Raw genomic sequence first — 20241 nt, forward strand, 5'->3', positions numbered from 1 at the left:
TAACCTCAGCTCATAACCCCAATACTAATAAACGCAACATATACACATTTAAAATCTTCACATGCAAATCCACACGCTCATTCAGGCGTGATTGTGCAAGCTTGCACAGAAACATACCCGACCACTGGAGAAGCGCACAAACTATGGCACACACACACGCCGTCTCATGCCAAGCCAGCTACCAGCTCAGCTGCCAAGCCATTATCTTAGCGTAGGGAGCGCGAGAAAAAAATGCAAATGTTCGCCTCTCTCAAAATCGAAAGTGTCACTGGGAAGCTGAGGGCAATTTGTAAAATTCGAGGCACTAACTCACTGAAATGTCTTTATGGAAGAGAGAGGGGAGTGAGAGCGAAAGGATTAACAGACTGTTCCATTAGAAAACCAATAACCACGGGTTGAACTAATCTCCCATGATGTTTTAATAAATCGCATGCTTTTTTGACATTGAGAACGATCTCACTCCTCCCGCCGGACTTTGTGGCCAGCTATTGCAGCTGTCTGTCCTTCATAGTTGTTCAGCTATTTCTGATATGCAGACAGAGAAGCGCATTACCACTGAGGTAGTTGTATTGTTGAGTCATTTATAGCCATCTGCATAATGTGCAAATTAGAACAACACGCTTCCCGTACCAAAATGGGATTTTCTGTATTTATAAGATCTAAGAGTCACTTGGGCAATTAATATTTCTAAGTAGCTTATCTGTACTTAAACTGATGTAAGCTAACTTTTTAACATGATGAACATCAAACTGGTCTGTTGTCTTGTACTGTATATGTCATAGAGGACACGAGTACATTAGAATCTAGCTTGAAATTTGCCCATGTAATGCAGTCTCTAACTCAATCATTTCTGTGCCCTGCCAAACCTACTTGCATGTTTCTGGTCTCACCTCATCAACAAACCAATCCAAATGGACCCAAACAGCACGAACAAAATCAAATCACACTGTCTGAATCAAATTGAATCATTAGATCAGTCAGCATGACAGAGGAAATGTGCCAGGCTAATGATCCAGTGATTAGGTCTGTGTGTGTAAGAAGTGTGTGTATGTGTGTTTGTGTATGAGGATTTTCCATGTACAAATGAATTTCTTCATAACCCAATGGTATGCGCACGTGCATTGATGTATCCACACTTACCCAATACAATGAGGTTGACTTGGCTCCAGTGGTACTTTCCCCCACTCTTGACTTTACAGTAGTACTCCCCCGTGTCGCTCAGCAGCAGGTCACTGATGAGTAGGGAGGCGTCTCCACCCAGGTACTCCCCAGCAAAGGACAGATGGTTGGGCTCAGTATCCATGGGGTCGCTGATGTACACGTTTCCCCCAAAGAAGGTAATAATCTAGATGTGGAGAAAGAAAAGATAATCAAGGATTTAGTTCAGACCAGAGACTGTTGTCTGAAATGAAATTCTTGCACAAGTGAAAAAACTCCTGATGTATTACAGCGAGGGATTGACTGATTCATAATTGCTCCGGTTCTACTTATCTTGATTCTATCTTTCTTTTGAAGGAATTCTCCCATTTCTTCCTGGACCTGGTACTAACATTTTAGCAGCTGGTGATGTCATTTCTTAACTGATTTATGCAAGTAATTCTCCAAATAAGATTTTCATCTCTTAACAGCACATTTGGTTCGCTTAATTCCTATGTCCCAACAGTATTACCCTTGATATATTTCACTGGTAGGCTGCCATTTACATTTTAAATAACATGGCTCTAATGGCTGTGTATGCTCAGTTAAGACAGTTCCACGTAGTTCCTCTCTGGAGGCACAGTCTTGAGAAAAACAGAATACCAGCACTCATGGGTAACATTGTTAACAATCACTTTTTAATTAACACTTGGGAAATAATATTTTACAAATGAATGCATTTGCTGGAATGCCAGTATCCTGCCAGTGTTCATTTAGCTGATTATCTGTGAGTGTTGTTATCTCTTTATGGTGTTTCCACAAATAAAGCTGTCAAATGAAAAAGAAAAAACCCCCACAACACCCTCCCAAACAATTCTATTTTATTATTCTGGCCCTAAGATAAAAGATTAAAGTGCACACAGTGGCACTAAAAGTGATGTCACCAGAAAACATCTTCAGAAACAGCAAAGTACATAATATCATACAGATGATACAAAATGGCTATAGAATGACACGTTTGTAACTCCCCTTTTCAAAGGATATACAAATAAAACTGAAAAGAAAAATGTAAAAAAAAAAAAATAATGGAAAAGGTAAAAATCAGCTTTTAGGCCATTTTAGTCAGATTATGATCAGGCTTGGCTTCAAACACCATAATTCTCAATGATTAGTCCCTTTTAAATGAAATGGTTCTTATATAGTGCTTTTCTACTCTACTTGAGCACACAAAGCGCTTTATACAGCATACCTCATTCAGCCACTCACACCAGCACTTTCTTTTATGCTTTAGTACTTTCATTCACACACATTCACACTCCAATGGCTGCATTGGAGAGCAACATGGAGTTAGTATCTTGCCCAAAGATCTTTGGCATGCAGACTGGAGCTGCCGGTTCTCAAATGGCCAACCTTCTGATTAGTAGATGACCTGCTCTACTTCTTGAGCTAAGGTAGAAAGGTAAATCCCCTCAGAAAAAATGCTTGCGAGTCACACAGCTTCACTCACCACCCCCACTACCAGTATCACATAAACCAGTGAGTTTGTGTATGCTACTGCCACTGTAATCATAGAAACATTTGGTTATAAGCTCAAGAATATGTGCAGAGCGTGCCTGTGGAGGAAGCCCAGAAGGATATTGGCTATTACAGTTGGCTATCAGAGCTGGAGATAGGCATCATCACAGAGATCAGATATCCATAACAGGATAACAATGTGTTCATAACAGAGCTTCTACAAAGTACCAAACAAAGGCTCATAACACTGGCTATTAGGTTAAAGGGATACACAACCAGAGAGAATAAATGGCTTGTTCTCCAAAGACCTATCCAAGGTGTTTTCCCAGCTGCAACCATAACACCTTGGATAGGCAACAATGGGACAAGGACGGATCTCACCACAGCTGAGACTGAGTAAGAGCAAGGATGTGGTGTCATAAAGCCTCCAACTCCAAGTGGCTGGTGGACCTAAGAGCAGACCACAGCAACCTCTCAGAACAAAATCAATGACAAAGGTCAACAAAATAGCTGGGCAGTACCAGTACCTCACACGACTCATGCCTGTTAGTTTAAGAAGCTTACAGCACTCCAGAACACGTGGCAGCATAAATAACTGGGGTGCTAACAACAGGTGCTAACATAGGGCAGGACAATCCTGATCACAAAGGTTTTGTGCCCCATAAGGGCACAAAGCTGTTGAGCTCCTAGCTGATTACCTGCTTCTCTGCAACATGAAAGCTCAGGTGTCATAGCAACCGAGATTAGTTAGTTAATTAGTTTATTAAGATCCCCATTAGCTCCTGCAATAGCAGTTTTTTCTAACAGAAAAACTTTTACATAAATAAAACATGTGCTACATGAAAGACCATAAGATGTAGTTACTAGTCATCACATAAGCAAATCTCATAAAGTCATTGGAAACAACAGAGCACCAGCTACTTGACACGGCAGAACACCAGGACTCCAAGACCAGGCAGATCAACCTGAGCACCCGCTGTTCTGACTACAAGAAAGAGTATGAACCGGCACCCCACACTTACACAGTGGAGTGCTGGACTCAACACACTGATAACCTTAATCGGAAATTCCTTGTAGGTACGCAAAAAGATGTTGTTGTTAGAGCCTGCGATTGACATAATCTGTTTGATTCTCCCTTTTTTCCCTTCTATTTACCACCAAGGTTCATTGATGTTTGCAGACACCGGGTGTTCAAAGGAAAAAAATGAGCTAATTTGAAGTTTGTAGCATCTGTAAACCTGCACCAGAAAGCTTTCATTTTCTCTTCCCTGGCTGTTTACAGTTTGTCTTTGTTTATTTCTAGCCTTTCCTTGTGTGTCTTTTGCTCTCTCACGCTCTTGCTTTATCCACACACACAAACAGAAACAAACACAGCTGTCACAGTGGCCTATTACTCAGGGCAAGTGAGAGCCTGCAGATGGGGACCGCTAAATGCTGGTGCCACAGCGCATCAGTGCCTAAGAAGCAGGGGGACCTGCTGTGATCACAGGTGATGACTGGCCATTTACACACACATGTATATACCCAAACCTACTCACAAACTTGCCGTTTACCAAACATGTGGCACACCATGAATGCAAACAGAAACATATCACTGTGCCACAGCTACACACAGAAAGTAACCGGGCTCTAACACCAAAACAAAAAAGGGCATACCTGTACCTGTCCTGTGGGCATGCAACTGTTGCCTTCATGAAATCAGAACATTAATTACTCACAAACCAAACTACATGTGTATATGTGTTTTTGCTTCTGGTAATGTCTGTACGGTCTGTTAGTGAATTGTTCTATTAAGGCAAGGTGTTTTGTTGATTCAGTAAAATACTGTACACAAATAATTAAGTGTCTCTGCTTTTTCACACAGGTCATGAAATGATGATAATGATGACAAAATGCAACCCCAAACCATGAAAAAGCTTCTTCTGCTTTACAGATGGCTGTAGACGCTCACTCTTGTACTGTTCTCCTGACTTTCCCCATGCTTACTGTGGACAGTTTGAAGCAAACATTGACATGCTTCAGTCTTTTCTCCTTGTTTCCCTTCAAATGACTTAATGACAGCTACTCGTCCAGTTTCCTCAAATGTTTTTAAGGCAATTCTGTACATGATGAGGAGATTTGGAAAGCTTTCAGCTAATAAAGCTTTGGGAATCACCCTGTTGGTGCAAAAATACAGTTTGGCAGAATTTCTGCATGTGAATGTCGCGCACTTTTCATAGGTTTAAGTATATAAATGGAAACAAATGATGTGTTTTTAGTTTCTTTGCTAAGTTGTCTGTTATGTGCAGATGCAACATTCTTGAGTCAGGCGCCTGTTTTATGCTTAACAAACAAAAAGCATAATTCTGAAAAAGGTACAAGGACTGGACTGAAAATGACTGAAACATGTCCAAAGAAAAACTTTGACCTTCAGAAGGCCTGGAGAAAGTCTGGCTCCTTGGAAGCAAACTATAAAGACATGAGGGGTGGCTCAAAACTTTTGCACAGCACAATATAGAATTTTTTATATCACATCATTTTATCAAAAACATTAACACAGTAGAATTGCTGCTCTGATCAAAGCAGCTTGTTAAAGATTACTGGAAGCAGATTATATGAACAGTGTGGCTAACATTCAAATATTTAAGCTGTTCGGTTTTTAAAGTGTTTTCCATAAATAATTTTATAGTCAATGAAGAATACACAGAGGAAACAAATATACAACAATGACTCTGTCATTTTACTCTACTACTAATATATTTATCATCTCTGTGGACGATAATTGTCCTCGCAATAATGCCAGTTCAATATCTTCAGTTTTACATGCTGAAGGGCAGCAATTATGCATAGCAAATAGCAACAACACACAATATGCACTAACTAATGTGGCACTGTGGCAGGAGCAATTTCCCAAGAAAGGATGGAAATGAAATTAATAACTTCATCTTTATTAACCATCGCTGGTCTTTGCTGAAACTACACTATGATAGGCTATAAAATGCCATCTTTGAGTAACTCTCATCATCTAAGACCAACACAGCTGAGAACAGTGAGAGAAGGGCAGTTTTTTTTGTTTTTACTCTTCATCTGACTAAATGGAGTTGAATTTTGTGCCCCTCTGTGTCTTAAACACATGTAGCCTGTACATTTGCTAACAGAGGCTAAATGTTGACAAGATGCTCTTTCCATCTCAACACGGCCTTGGAGCAGAACAAAAGAATGATTTATTCATTCGGCTACAGGCGTAGTCTCTTTCCTAATCAAATTTTCAAACGTTTGATTTTAATTAATGGTGCCTTCAATGTTATCCTCCCGTTAAATATTCATCGCAATGTGGCAGCCCCAGTCTGAATAATCAAAGTGTAAGCCACCAGTTTCCCCCTTTCTTTCATTCCTAGCCCCGCCGCTTCCCTTCCACACTTTGCTATTCATTCCTTTCTCTGTGCCAACGCAAGAGCGCATGAAGAAATGGGTTCAGAAGAAAATGGAAGTCCCTTCCTTCCAACAGAACGCTGTTGAGATGTTTTGCTCTCTCGCGCTCTCTTATGAGATTCTAAGCTCAATTTGAGTGAAAAAAATGGCGGTTTTTCAAACACCAGTGAAATTATACCAGAATGTTATCAAAGGCTTTAAAAAACAAAACCAAATTAGCCGTTTAAAGATTTCAGTTATCCTCCTGGTACAGGCTGATAGACTTTATGAAGCCAGAATTAGAATATTTTATTGTGCCAACTAAAACTTTAAAATACAAACAAGGGGAATTTTTTTTTATAAATGCTGTAATTCCTTTACAGTTAATGCAATACTTTTTGTAAAGCTGAAACTGCACTTAAAGCACACCTTGACTGCTTGATTTAAAATTCAGTGTGACTGCACACAAAGGGGGAAAAAAACTTAAACCTTTAAAAACTTTAAAATGAAGGAATTTCTTTATTTCGTTTAACAGATGTTTTCCTTTTTTAAAGCATTGAATTTTACTATTTCCAGAAAAAGCCTATACACTTCTGCAAAAACAAAAAAACAAAACAAGAAAAGAAGCACAAAACTAAGTACTTTATGTCCTTGCCCCAAAACATTTGGACATATTTGCCAGAATGTCTTTGTACCCACAGTGTACGATTATTGCATTTACCTGACTGCTGATTTTGACTACTTTTCAGAGAGTTCTCATGTATGATCTGTTTTGAGACCGTTTCCTGTCAACCTTGCCAATTCTGCTTGCGTCCCTGAATGCCTGATTGCACGTGAGCCCTTGTATGTTTATTAAATAGTAGATTTGAACCAGATTCTGTTGTTTGGTCTAATTTCTGATTTCAATTCCTTTTGGGGTGGAAGGTTGCTGCAGCTGTAATCTTCAATTGCCTCTATAATTACATATTTTACAAAACTAAGATGAATTTGTCAGCTTGATAGTAACGAAAAGGTCATTAGGTTTGTTTTTTATTTCCACTTGTTACAGTGTTTATCTCCCACTAGTTAAAAAAGTTAAGAGTAAAAGTGCCAAGGTTAGAAATATATAATGTGTTGGTGAACACAATTGCTCCTTTGTGAATGCCACTGAAAGTTGAAGTGCCTTAGTAATTTTGGGATTGTGTTAATGTGCAACTATTATAGGTCCTGCTGGAAATCAGCGAGCGTAACCCAAATGGAGAAAAGCTAAAATGTTTTTTTTTGTGTGTGTGAAAAAGGGAAGTGGAAAGAGAGGAAGAAAAGAAAAACTATGCAAGGCATATACAGTCTATACATATACCTCACATGTTGTTCTTCTGGTTTTTAGCCTAAATGTCACTGTCATTGCCATTTCATCCCAGTAAAGGTCAGTCTTGGTGTTGCAATAACTTTGCAGCAACTACTAAATATTACCCAAGTCATGGCAGAGTAAGACGGCAGGGACTTTTAACAATTCAGATGCTTCTAAACTGTATTAAATGCAGGGAAAAAAGGAATACAATCTTACCACTTTCTGTGGGGAGTTTGGTTTCTGCAGTAGCCACTCAATGTCAAGAGGGACGGATGATGAGAACTGGTGGTGGCATGGCAAGGTGGCATTGTCCCCAACGACCTTTTTCATCTCTGTCTGGGCCCCCACTGACAGAAGGCTAACTAGAACTGAGGGAGAACAAGAGAAAGAGAGAGAGAGAGAGAAAAAAAACTTGAGACAGAGGTAGAGACATGTCAGACGGGGTCACTAGCTAAGCTTGAGGCAAGAGACAGATGCTGTGGACAGGAAGCGAAACCACAATGATAGAGGAAACCGGGTGCGAGGATACATCCAAATATTGAAGGGAGACAGAACAGATGGATTCTGTTCAGAGGGAATAAAGTTTGATTGAGGAGTTGAAGGAAAAATACTAAAAAAAGCTATTCACAGCTGCAGTTTGGGGGAATTATGGATGGGTACTGTGCCGACACATCTGACACATGGACAATTCTGCCAGAAAACCCCGAAAAGATACAATTAATGAGTCACTTCCATTGCAAAAAAGTCCAAAAGCTATCCCAGGCCACCTTCCCATTAACAGTGAATGTCAGTATGGAAAGTCCCAACCGCACAGAAAACGCACATACCAAAAACTCCCACTGTCGACTCAGTTAAGACCGACAGTCGCAGTAAAAGGTAGCAGTAATTGCGAGCGTGTGCACAAGTGAGTGACTCTGGGCACTGGCCAGACTAGTGTGGCCTGCGTATCAGTGGGGGAGCAGCAGGGCTAATTTATTGGAGGATGCTGGACAGCCTAGAGGGCTTGAATGGAATTAGCCAGAGGCGTCACAGGGGATGCTGGGAAAGTGAAACTGTGGATAGTGTTTGTGCGTGCTCGCGTTCGTGCATGTGCTGGACTGTGTGTGTCAAGAAGCAGTGGTGCAATGGTGAGATATGTTTAGAAAGACTGCAGAGCTTGACTGTGCTTACGCACTCACGTGTGACGTACAGTTTTGGCCCTGCTATATTCATCTTAACTACCTGCCTTTAATTTAAGTGTGCTGTGCTGAATAATCATATAGCTCCAGGGGAATTTGACTGCTTGGAATTAAAGTTATCCTGCCTAACAGATGCTCATTTGAAGTGAAATGTTCAGACTGTGTAAATATTGTTGCTCCTATTCATTATCATGCCACCTTACTAGACACTCAACATGGCCTGCTGTTTGAACAGAATAAATAAACGTAGTGTGGGACACACATCTGAATGAAAGCTGTGCACTTTGTTTTGTCTGTTATGCTGATACTGACTGACAGAATAGTTTTGTGTTTAGAATATAACCTCATATACGTTCCACGGGAAGCCATGTGAATGCATCAGCGCTTACTGGGCGCCTGTCCACTTGTGAACCGGTTCACCCTCATAGGAGCTAACGCCCTATCCCATAAGTGATCTCAGGGCCAATGAAAATGTCAGCTCAGTGCTGTGAAACGGGTGACTCAGTGCTGATACAGCACACAAAGAGATGAAGAGTAACCTCACAGAAACGAATTCTCCTTAAAGAGCTTCATCCTTGCTGAGATGACGTCATCTGCTTGAGTTCAGTTGCTCTTCAAGTTTTGATTAAAGGTTGTGCGCATCGGCGGCGGTGTTAATCACTTCCCCATCGGGGGGGGGGGGGGGGGGGCAGCACAAAGAGGGACAACACAGTTTTAAGCTAGAGGCTTTTATGCTGTGGTTTGTGTACAGATTATTCCTAATTTTTTTGATTTTTTTCTGAGACTTGTGCCACAATTCCTAGGTGTGTATTGTAGCTTCTCTGTTCCATGTTTTAATGGCCAGAGAGACATGTATATTAACGGATCTAGGACCTTTCTGTGTTTATAAAAAGACTAGAAAGTACTTGCTCCTCTTTCCTCCAATAAACCAAAGACATGCTTATTTGGTTAACTGGTGATTTCAAATTTTGGTAGTCTCAGTTTGATAGCCCGTCACTTTTTCACGCCTTTAGCTGACGTCAGCCAGGTTATGCTTCACTCCTGACCACCCTAAGTAGGGAAAGAAGTTAAGAAAAAGATGAATGAGAGGCTGGATAGAAAGTAACCTCCAAAGCCACTTTATATGCAAACCCAAGCGTTTAGCAGAAGTTAGTCTTTCCACTTTTTCTCCAGTGAAAAAACACAAAGAAAGGTACAAGACCACATATGACACAACTTTTTCCTAAGATAGATTCATGCCTGTTGCTAAAGGGCTTCACTGGGGTTCTTGGTTAGGTTTGTTTTGCTCTGAGAAGCTGATGCTCTAGTGTGCCATCCAGTGGCAATAAAAGCTTGTGCACAGTGTGAATCCTCAACATTATGTCTTGATTTTCCGAGTCCCACATTCTAAACTTAAGATTTGGGCTACTCGTTGCCAGTTAAATGTAAAGTTTCCAATTGGAATTTGCCATTTGGAGGAACAAAGAGAGGGAATTGAAAGTACTTTGTGGCTGGCTGAGAGCTTCTGTGTCCCTTTGGCACCCGAGGAGCAACAGGACAAATTGCTGAGGTCCTTCTGCTCTGCTTGCCCACCTGCCCAGTTCAAATCATTAGTCAGCAGAAAAGGATGGGCCACCCCTCCTCACAGAGAAGCTTCTGCACCTTAAGGGTATCCCCTTTCATGACTTTTTAATGCAGCATTTTCAGGGGTTATTCATCTTGTTAGCCTCCCTGCTGATATTGCTTTGAATGTCAGAAAAGAGAGTGAGGGCTTTGCAGCATTAGAAAATATTCAAGAGGAAGAAAGTTCAGGCCATGTGTGAATGCACAGCTGGTTGAGCTTGATGGTTCGAGTTAATGCTTGATGGTGGTACAGGGTCTGCTGGGAGACCTGTGCCCACTCCCCTCCTCAGGCTAGCCTCTGTAATCGGTGCTCCCACAGTCATCAGCAGCCTGGGGCTGAACCCGGCACTGTGTAGCTGGCCTGATAAGAGCTTTGTGCTTCCCTCCTCGCCTCCCACCTCATCCTTAACTGCCCACCGCTTCAGCTGTAGGCTCTGTAAATGGAAGAGTTCCCCTGAAAGATAGATAGGGCCAATGTGTCTGAAGAATGAGGGGAATTGCCATCTTTTCCCACACAAAGTACTTTACTTTTCATTAACTGTCTCTAAACTGACCTTCAAAAAAGCGACCTGTGTCAGCTCACTAACGTTGACTTGTGGGTGTTAAATATTCCCTTTATCATCAAACAGTAAAGTTTTCAGTTCCAGGTATTTAATTTATTCCTTAGAAATGAAACAAAAAGCAAACGCCTAATATTTTTTTCCATCTGTGACAGAAAATATTTTTCATTTTTAACAGAAAGAATTGGCAGACAAATCAGACGGGGTTTTTTTGGTCGATATGCAGTCCGTGCTACCCACTTTCCCATTTATTTATGGTCTTGCAGAGGGGCTTTTGTGCTGTGGAATGGATGACACAGTGCTCCCAAAATAAGCTTGCCTTGATGTGAGTTTGAGCTTGCATTTGGTTTGGCCTCATTCACCGTGTGCACAGCTGGGGTGGCTGGACTGCAAGACCCCATCATTTGTGTCAACATCAACACATCAGCTATGAGACACATCAGAATTAATCTCTGTGGCAGATTTGCAAACACTATGGAAATTCTATTTGGCTTTGGTATGGGCTCGTGACCTTGGGCTTCAATTTGCAGCTAAGGTGACCCAGAAAGAATAATAAAAGAAAAGTGAGCCATATAACCTTCAGCTTCAGTAACATCCCTGGTCACAGCAGCGTGCATGCTTTCACGTGACCTTATAAGATTCCATAGGGGCATGGAAAAGACCATCTAAATAAACACTGTCTTCTTGAGGGGGAGATAAATGTGGTACGGGCTTGCGATATGTTGGCTTGTGCCATATCCCAAAGCATATCCTCTATCCCGCTTTCTCTCTATCTCTCTCTCTCTCTCTCTCATTATGCCTTCTTGTTACAGCTCTGCTTGGTTCAGTTTCGTGCCTCCATTTGTGACTGCGTTCGGTCTTCACCCACAGAAAGAAAGGAAGGAAAGAAGACAATCATAATTAACAAAAGTGGGAGCTAAAAGAGAGGGAGGTTTAGGGAGAGAGATTGTGAGTGCAGGACACATTTGACAAAGAGAGCGAGAGTGAGAGGCTTGGGTGAAATATGGAGGAACCAATTTCTATGAAAAGACCCTAGGGGGAGTTGTGCTCCAGTAAATCCGCCTTACAGAGCCCTGCAATCTCATTATAGTGTAGCCAGTGAGACGGACAGACAGACAAACAAGACAGGCCCGGATCTTTCGCACTGCCCAAAGTCAAGCCCCATATCCCCTCAGTCAGCACATCAGCCTGGCTGGGGCCTTTGCCACGTCCGACGCTTATGACCTCTGGTACTCAAACATGGCACATCAGAAAGTGGGGGGAAGCGGGGTGGAGGGGTGTGGGACAGTGACAGGGCGGGGAGAAATAGCTTGAGGGAGGGGTGGAGGAATGGTGCAATGCCTTGATTTGACCACTTATGCTAGCTCAATCACTGGTGTGGATGAAGGATTATACCGCCACAAAGGTGGTTTTATACACAGGTTAGCATATGCACACACACCCCGCCCCTACAGACAGGAGGGACGGCTGGTTTATCTTTTTTGACAATTTCTGACAATTTCCTGCTGTGTGCATTCATGCTGCTTTTTCGTCATGTGCAAACATCTATATTTCATGTAAATTCCCAGCTGCCGGTGTATATGATTTATGCTGTATGTGGGTAGATACTCTTTCACAAAGACACCTCCACTCCAGATGCAAGGGACTATCTCGTGCTGACAGCAAATCAGCGCCTCAACATCAGGACCTATGATTTGGAATATCGCTACTTTACACATACAGACACAAGTCGCATTTGAGTTACATTTACAGCCTTACAGCAGCAGGGAAAAGCAACAATCATCTCCCAGTCCTGCCAATCTTTCCCACAACTGTTTATCTTCTGTCAAATAGAGACTCTGTTAAATACAGGGAGTGCAGAATTATTAGGCAAGTTGTATTTTTGAGGAATAATTTTATTATTGAACAACAACCATGTTCTCAATGAACCCAAAAAACTCATTAATATCAAAGCTGAATGTTTTTGGAAGTATTTTTTAGTTTGTTTTTAGTTTTAGCTATTTTAGGGGGATATCTGTGTGTGCAGGTGACTATTACTGTGCATAATTATTAGGCAACTTAACAAAAAACAAATATATACCCATTTCAATTATTTATTTTTACCAGTGAAACCAATATAACATCTCCACATTCACAAATATACATTTCTGACATTCAAAAACAAAACAAAAACAAATCAGCGACCAATATAGCCACCTTTCTTTGCAAGGACACTCAAAAGCCTGCCATCCATGGATTCTGTCAGTGTTTTGATCTGTTCACCATCAACATTGCGTGCAGCAGCAACCACAGCCTCCCAGACACTGTTCAGAGAGGTGTACTGTTTTCCCTCCTTGTAAATCTCACATTTGATGATGGACCACAGGTTCTCAATCTCAATTCTTCTTTTATACCCTTTCTTGCCAGCCACGCTGTGGAGTACTTGGATGCGTGTGATGGAGCATTGTCCTGCATGAAAATAATGTTTTTCTTGAAGGATGCAGACTTCTTCCTGTACCACTGCTTGAAGAAGGTGTCTTCCAGAAACTGGCAGTAGGACTGGGAGTTGAGCTTGACTCCATCCTCAACCCGAAAAGGCCCCACAAGCTCATCTTTGATGATGCCAGCCCAAACCAGTACTCCACCTCCACCTTGCTGGCGTCTGAGTCGGACTGGAGCTCTCTGCCCTTTACCAATCCAGCCACGGGCCCATCAAGACTCACTCTCATTTCATCAGTCCATAAAACCTTAGAAAAATCAGTCTTGAGATATTTCTTGGCCCAGTCTTGACGTTTCAGCTTGTGTGTCTTGTTCAGTGGTGGTCGTCTTTCAGCCTTTCTTACCTTGCCCATGTCTCTGAGTATTGCACACCTTGTGCTTTTGGGCACTCCAGTGATGTTGCAGCTCTGAAATATGGCCAAACTGGTGGCAAGTGGCATCTTGGCAGCTGCACGCTTGACTTTTCTCAGTTCATGGGCAGTTATTTTGCGCCTTGGTTTTTCCACACGCTTCTTGCGACCCTGTTGACTATTTTGAATGAAACGCTTGATTGTTCGATGATCGCGCTTCAGAAGCTTTGCAATTTTGAGACTGCTGCATCCCTCTGCAAGATATCTCACTATTTTTGACTTTTCTGAGCCTGTCAAGTCCTTCTTTTGACCCATTTTGCCAAAGGAAAGGACGTTGCCTAATAATTATGCACACCTGATATAGGGTGTTGATGTCATTAGACCACACCCCTTCTCATTACAGAGATGCACATCACCTAATATGCTTAATTGGTAGTAGGCTTTCGAGCCTATACAGCTTGGAGTAAGACAACATGCATGAAGAGGATGATGTGGGCAAAATACTCATTTGCCTAATAATTCTGCACTCCCTGTACAGGGCAAGGAGGAAGAGGAGAGTCTGGATTAGGAACTTCATCAAACTTTTATCTATTTAACTAGCAAAATCTCACACAGGAAATACAAATCTCATTTATCCATCCATGCTGCTGACATAGAGCTAGTGTTTTTTAGCTGACTTGGAGAAGAGCACAGGGCATGAGACAACGGCAACATACTCACAGGTCAGCGTGTTTTATAGGCTGTAGCTTCCCTCCACTCACAGCTCTCCTATGTGACTGAACGGGCCATTCAAATGCCAAACATATACAGCATAGTGTATGAGTGTGGTACATCTCTAAATATAGGTCACATCTTGTCCCTTTTTCTTTTCTTTTCTTTTCTGATATTTCAGAAAAATTGAGGAATGTGCAAAACATGTTTCAGCAGACGAGAGGCTGCCTTCAGTTGTTAGAACAAATGCAACGCTTACAAAAAGAGCCACCATGCATGCTCTGTGAGAGAGTCCTTTACTCATCCAAACACAGCCCTCTCTTTTAGTCATATCTTTTTAAGTGGTAAGTCTCTTTAAATGTTCCAAGTTATCACACCACATTAAAACATATGTTTTGCATATGGCGCACTATAGTGGTCTCCTTGTAGTTTCAAGGTCCAACTCATGAATATATACTGTGCCTGTGGAAATCAAACGGGCTGTTTGGTTTTCCCTGACTGGAGGCTGCTCTTTGACGGGATAAAATCCCATAATCCTTTTTGCCTCACACCCAGCGACCATTGCAACCCTCTGCTGACATTGAATTTTTTGTCAGTAGCATTTTACAATAAGGTACATAGAGTCGTTATTGAGTAATGTGTAAGGAGCAAATAAGACCAAAGCACTAATTAGTAACTGCTAACCAGAATAACTCTTTACTTAAATATTACTACTAGAAATATGTCAGTAATTTATGATTACTACACTATTATCATTTTGTGTCCATATACAGTGGGGCAAAAAAGTATTTAGTCAGCCACCGATTGTGCAAGTTCCCCCACTTAAAATGATGACAGAGGTCAGTAATTTGCACCAGAGGTACACTTCAACTGTGAGAGACAGAATGTGAAAAAAAAAATCCATGAATTCACATGGTAGGATTTGTAAAGAATTTATTCGTAAATTAGGGTGGAAAATAAGTATTTGGTCACCTCAAACAAGGAAAATCTCTGGCTCTCACAGACCTGTAACGTCTTCTGTAAGAAGCTTTTCTGTCCCCCACTCGTTACCTGTATGAATGGCACCTGTTTGAACTCATCATCTGTATAAAAGACACCTGTCCACAGCCTCAAACAGTCAGACTCCAAACTCCGCCATGGCCAAGACCAAAGAGCTTTCGAAGGACACCAGGAAAAGTATTGTAGACCTGCACCAGACTGGGAAGAGTGAATCTACAATAGGCAAGCAGCTTGGTGTGAAAAAATCAACTGTGGGAGCAATCATCAGAAAATGGAAGACATACAAGACCACTGATAATCTCCCTCGATCTGGGGCTCCACGCAAGATCTCATCCTGTGGGGTCAAAATGATCATGAGAACGGTGAGCAAAGATCCCAGAACCACACGGGGGGACCTGGTGAATGACCTGCAGAGAGCTGGGACCAAAGTAACAAAGGTCACCATCAGTAACACACTACAACGGCAGGGAATCAAATCCCGCAGTGCCAGACGTGTTCCGCTGCTGAAGCCAGTGCATGTCCAGGCCCGTCTGAAGTTTGCCAGAGAGCACATGGATGATACAGCAGAGGATTGGGAGAATGTCATGTGGTCAGATGAAACCAAAGTAGAACTTTTTGGTATAAACTCAACTCGTCGTGTTTGGAGGAAGAAGAATACTGAGTTTCATCCCAAGAACACCATACCTACTGTGAAGCATGGGGGTGGAAACATCATGCTATGGGGCTGTTTTTCTGCCAAGGGGACAGGACGACTGATCCGTGTTAAGGACAGAATGAATGGGGCCATGTATCGTGAGATTTTGAGCCAAAACCTCCTTCCATCAGTGAGAACTTTGAAGATGAAACGAGGCTGGGTCTTCCAACATGACAATGATCCAAAACACACCGCCCGGGCAACAAAGGAGTGGCTCCGTAAGAAGCATTTGAAAGTCCTGGAGTGGCCTAGCCAGTCTCCAGACCTCAACCCCATAGAAAATCTGTGGCGGGAGTTGAAAGTCCGTGTTGCTCGGCAACAGCCCCAAAACATCACTGCTCTCGAGAAGATCTGCATGGAGGAATGGGCCAAAATACCAGCTACTGTGTGTGCAAACCTGGTAAAGACCTATAGTAAATGTTTGACCTCTGTTATTGCCAACAAAGGTTATGTTACAAAGTATTGAGTTGTAGTTTTGTTATTGACCAAATACTTATTTTCCACCCTGATTTACCAATAAATTCTTTACAAATCCTACCATGTGGATTCATGGATTTGTTTTTTCACATTCTGTCTCTCACAGTTGAAGTGTACCTCTGGTGCAAATTACTGACCTCTGTCATCATTTTAGGTGGGGGAACTTGCACAATCGGTGGCTGACTAAATACTTTTTTGCCCCACTGTATGGAAAGCATCGCATCCCTAACCACTGACAAGCAGTCACTCCAAATGCAGTACCAACCTTGGCTTAGTCCTTGGTATCGTAATTTGGTATTTGGGTTCATGGTAACATTGATTTAAGACTCATATTGAACATCTGGTTCAAATTCAATGACTTATGAACCAGATGTTAAGTGCTGTAACAAGGCTTTTTTTTGGAGTTGAAGAATGCAGGTGATGCCTTTTTTTCCACCCTTTAAATTATTATACAATATTTATGTCTGTTCTTCAATATAGAGGTATTCTGTACCGTCCTGCTGCTCAAACAATACTACACCAGCTAAAACCTCTTAAAAAAGGTGCATTATGTACTATTACAAATGGAAATGGTGTACTCATTGGTTTCCTCTGAAGAAAATAATTAACTGGAAGAAACCAGAATAACGTGTCATCTCAAAGCTCTCCTCTGATTTAAATCTTGTAACTTTAAATCAGGATCCAGTAAGTATCTAGCACTCAATATTAAATACTTTACTACTAATATATATATATATAAATAAAATATTGTGTACCACTTATCAGGTATCGTGCACTGATTAAATGTGAAGTACTTCGAACTGATGGCTTCTTGCACTGCTGTTACCATTTGCATCCTGTGCTGTTATGTTTGTGTCATGTTCTCAGATGTCTTTGGTGAAGCAGAGTTTAATCCCAACAAGCCTGGCCATTAATAATCACAACATCACGAGCTCGTACAGCCAATCTGAATATTTAAACCTCTTTAATTTGTAGCACTATTAAATATGAGGGCCACTAGATCAATGAGAAAACTGAAGCTTTACACAAAAAGTTGTAAAAGTGAAGGCCATCCGTTTCCTGTTCATCTTCGATGAGGAGTTTCTAAGAAATCTGGCTCGAGCAGTAATGGGTGGGTTTAGGAGGAAATGAACAGAATAATTTCCACAATAATCCCTCGAAGCTGCAGAGGGAGGGCAGATGGGAAAAGAGAAGGAAGACTAATTGGAAAAGAAAAAGGAGATAAAATACCACCGACGTTTGAATGATGTGGCAAATGCTCACCTTGTGATGCTGTTATTACCTTCATTAGCATACCTTTCATGGCCTTGTCATTGCTGTCATGTCAAGAGATGGCATCAGCATCCCGCTGATAGATCCCCAAAATAGATCCGAAATTAGTTTCACAACAGGCACTTTTAATTCCCCCAAAGTATTCTGCATTTTCCCTTAGCAAAATAAGAATGAAGAAACGAAAATGGGAAAAAGATAATTACATCATTCCCCAGGGGTCTGAGCGAGTCAGTGAAACCTGCTTACACTGCTGTATCTGGTGGCACAACCTACACTCTTGGGTGTAGCTGCTCAACTGCAAAGTCTTCTACTTTTCTCTTAAAACAATCCAAAAAGCAAAGGCTTCTCAAAGCCTTTGTAGCATTTTCTTCAGCCTGGAGGCTGCTTTTACCATTCAGTCAATTTTGGTTTTGTCTTTTTTCCAAGAGAAGATAAACACATATTTTACATATACTGTATAATCAAAGTTAAAGGGAACACTGAAACACGACACACTACTGCATGAAGTTTGAGTAATTCTTTCCACCTTTCTGCGGCTTTTGTATGAAAAAAAAGACCAAGTGGAAAGACGGACATGCAGAAGACTTGGACAAACTCCAGTCTCTTTAACAACAAAACTCTGTCTTTGGCAAAAAGTTCTTCTTTCTTCTTCATCTTCTTTTTTTTTGGAAAACCAATTCATCATTTTATAAAGGACTCTCCACATTTAAAATGTTAATTACAGCAATGCATCTTGGAGACTGACCTGTAGAATAATCTCCAAAAGCCTGCGTGGAGTAAAACCGTTTACAGGGTTATATTCAGGTTAAAGGAACTAACAAACAAACAAACACACACAAAAAACACTTAAGACCTTTTAACATTTAAGACCCCCCCATCAAAGTCTTTACACTAAACAAGGTCCAAATGTCAAATGGTCTGTTTTGTGCCAGATAACACGCTTCAGTCAAATGGGGCTTGGACAGTGACCTCTCTGTGCAACATCAGACCCTCCCAACATCTGGCAGTGACTAAACAAACCAGCATGTGTGGATAGTCGCTTTATTCTGCGTGAGAGTCTGCATATCTGAGAAAAGCATTGCAGCAAAGAAGAGAGAGAGGAAGTTAACGTCTTACAGAAACATATCACCAAGGTGACTGAAGCTGTGTGTGGGTACGTGTGAATGTGTGTAAAGGGCACATCTTCCCTGCAGCACATGCATGCAGCCTTGAATAAACCTGCTGCATCCCCCACTGAGGAAACACGTTTTAATAGAGGAGTAGAGGACAGTCAGTCATTATATATAAGAAGTCACAAAAAAGCACTCTGAAATTAAACTCTCTGCTGTTGCCGAGGATATTTTTGCTGGGACTCATTCTCTCTCGTATGGGTCTTCGACTGAACAGAAAACAATTGCTCGTTTTCAAAGTGGTAAGTCAGCAATTTGGGATATCAAACGAAAACAACTGCAAATCCAGTTACAGAAATTATATTTGCTTTGGCAGAAATCAGATTTGCCTTTCCCCCACGCAAACAAAACTATCTTTCCATTCCTGTGCAGACCATTTTTCTTATTTTTCTCTATTCAACAAACTTTGATCCCAGGGCTCAACCATCCCTTGATCTCAGCAGCATTAAGGAGTTTTGTTGGTAGGAGTTTGAGAATAAGAGTGAAAAATATACATCACAGAGATCCCTAGCGTATTTACAATCACAGCCGAATAGATAACTCAGTCGGAGGCTGTTCTTTGCTGACTTCAAGCTCTGTTCGACCCCGTATGCCTGACAGATGGTGCAGTCAGAAACAAGATGAGCTGTATTCATTAAAAGACTGTAGAAGACAGGTTCTCCTGCTGCTGATCAACTTAAAGCTTTCCTGTTGAGCTTTCAAATGGTATGATATCATCAGCTAAGCACTGCTGGAGTTAGGACAGATGGACTAGTTATGCTACAGCCATAAAGCCCACAGCGCACATATAAACAGCTCCTACAGCTTTTGCTGGCACATCAGGTGACTGCAGGAGCTGTTCTCTGTTCACAAAATGTTCCTCAATTTCCTCAGTTATTTATGTGGTCTAATCTCAATTTGTGGCTGGCAAGCATGTGAATGAACTCCTCTCACATTGTTGGAGTGGCTGGACATGGGGACTGACCTCAGTGGATCAATACTTAATAAGCTTTTGTGCTGCCAAGTCCATTTTGCTGCAATCTGCAATTTTTTTTTATGTCCATTAGGTTGAAAATAGAGCTGACTAGGTGCATGGCCACAAGAAGCGGGGTGCATCGTGGTCGCACAAATGATGGATGCTTCACGATAATCTGCGACCGATGAAAACTTCAAATACTATCTGCCTCGTGCGCTATAAACTACAGCACCCCTGGCTTTTATTAAACGCAATTCAATGCCCCAGCTGTGTTTCAAAGACACGTTTAACAACCTGTGGGAAGATAATAAAAGCCACAGTGGGCTATATGGTTAGGTTTGCAGGCACGTGACGAACAAGGGGAATAGGAAGAAAACAAGTCTGCAGCTAGTGTTATATTTGTAGCAGCACTAAAGTTTAGCTT

The 20241-nt window shown here is 41.6% G+C and overlaps 1 protein-coding gene across 3 annotated transcripts in view; it reads right to left on the bottom strand.

The window, feature by feature from the left end:
• clmpb (CXADR like membrane protein b) overlaps positions 1-20241 on the bottom strand; it is an 81572-nt gene that overhangs the window by 20187 nt on the left and 41144 nt on the right. For 2 of the 3 annotated variants that reach the window (XM_086261238.1, XM_086261239.1), the window contains exons 2-3: positions 7589-7740; positions 1141-1345 (exon numbers count right to left, since the gene is read on the bottom strand). In XM_086261238.1, the coding sequence (XP_086117364.1) occupies positions 1141-1345; positions 7589-7740 (357 nt within the window). The remainder of the gene's footprint in view (positions 1-1140; positions 1346-7588; positions 7741-20241) is intronic. The other variant, XM_086261240.1, reaches the window with a different exon arrangement.

Source organism: Aulonocara sp. 'chitande type north' Nkhata Bay, linkage group LG14, assembly GCF_057382095.1.
Source record: "Aulonocara sp. 'chitande type north' Nkhata Bay isolate Kocher_YH1m ecotype deep benthic linkage group LG14, A_spYH_male_GT1.1, whole genome shotgun sequence".
In the NCBI taxonomy this organism is placed as follows: domain Eukaryota; kingdom Metazoa; phylum Chordata; class Actinopteri; order Cichliformes; family Cichlidae; genus Aulonocara; species Aulonocara sp. 'chitande type north' Nkhata Bay.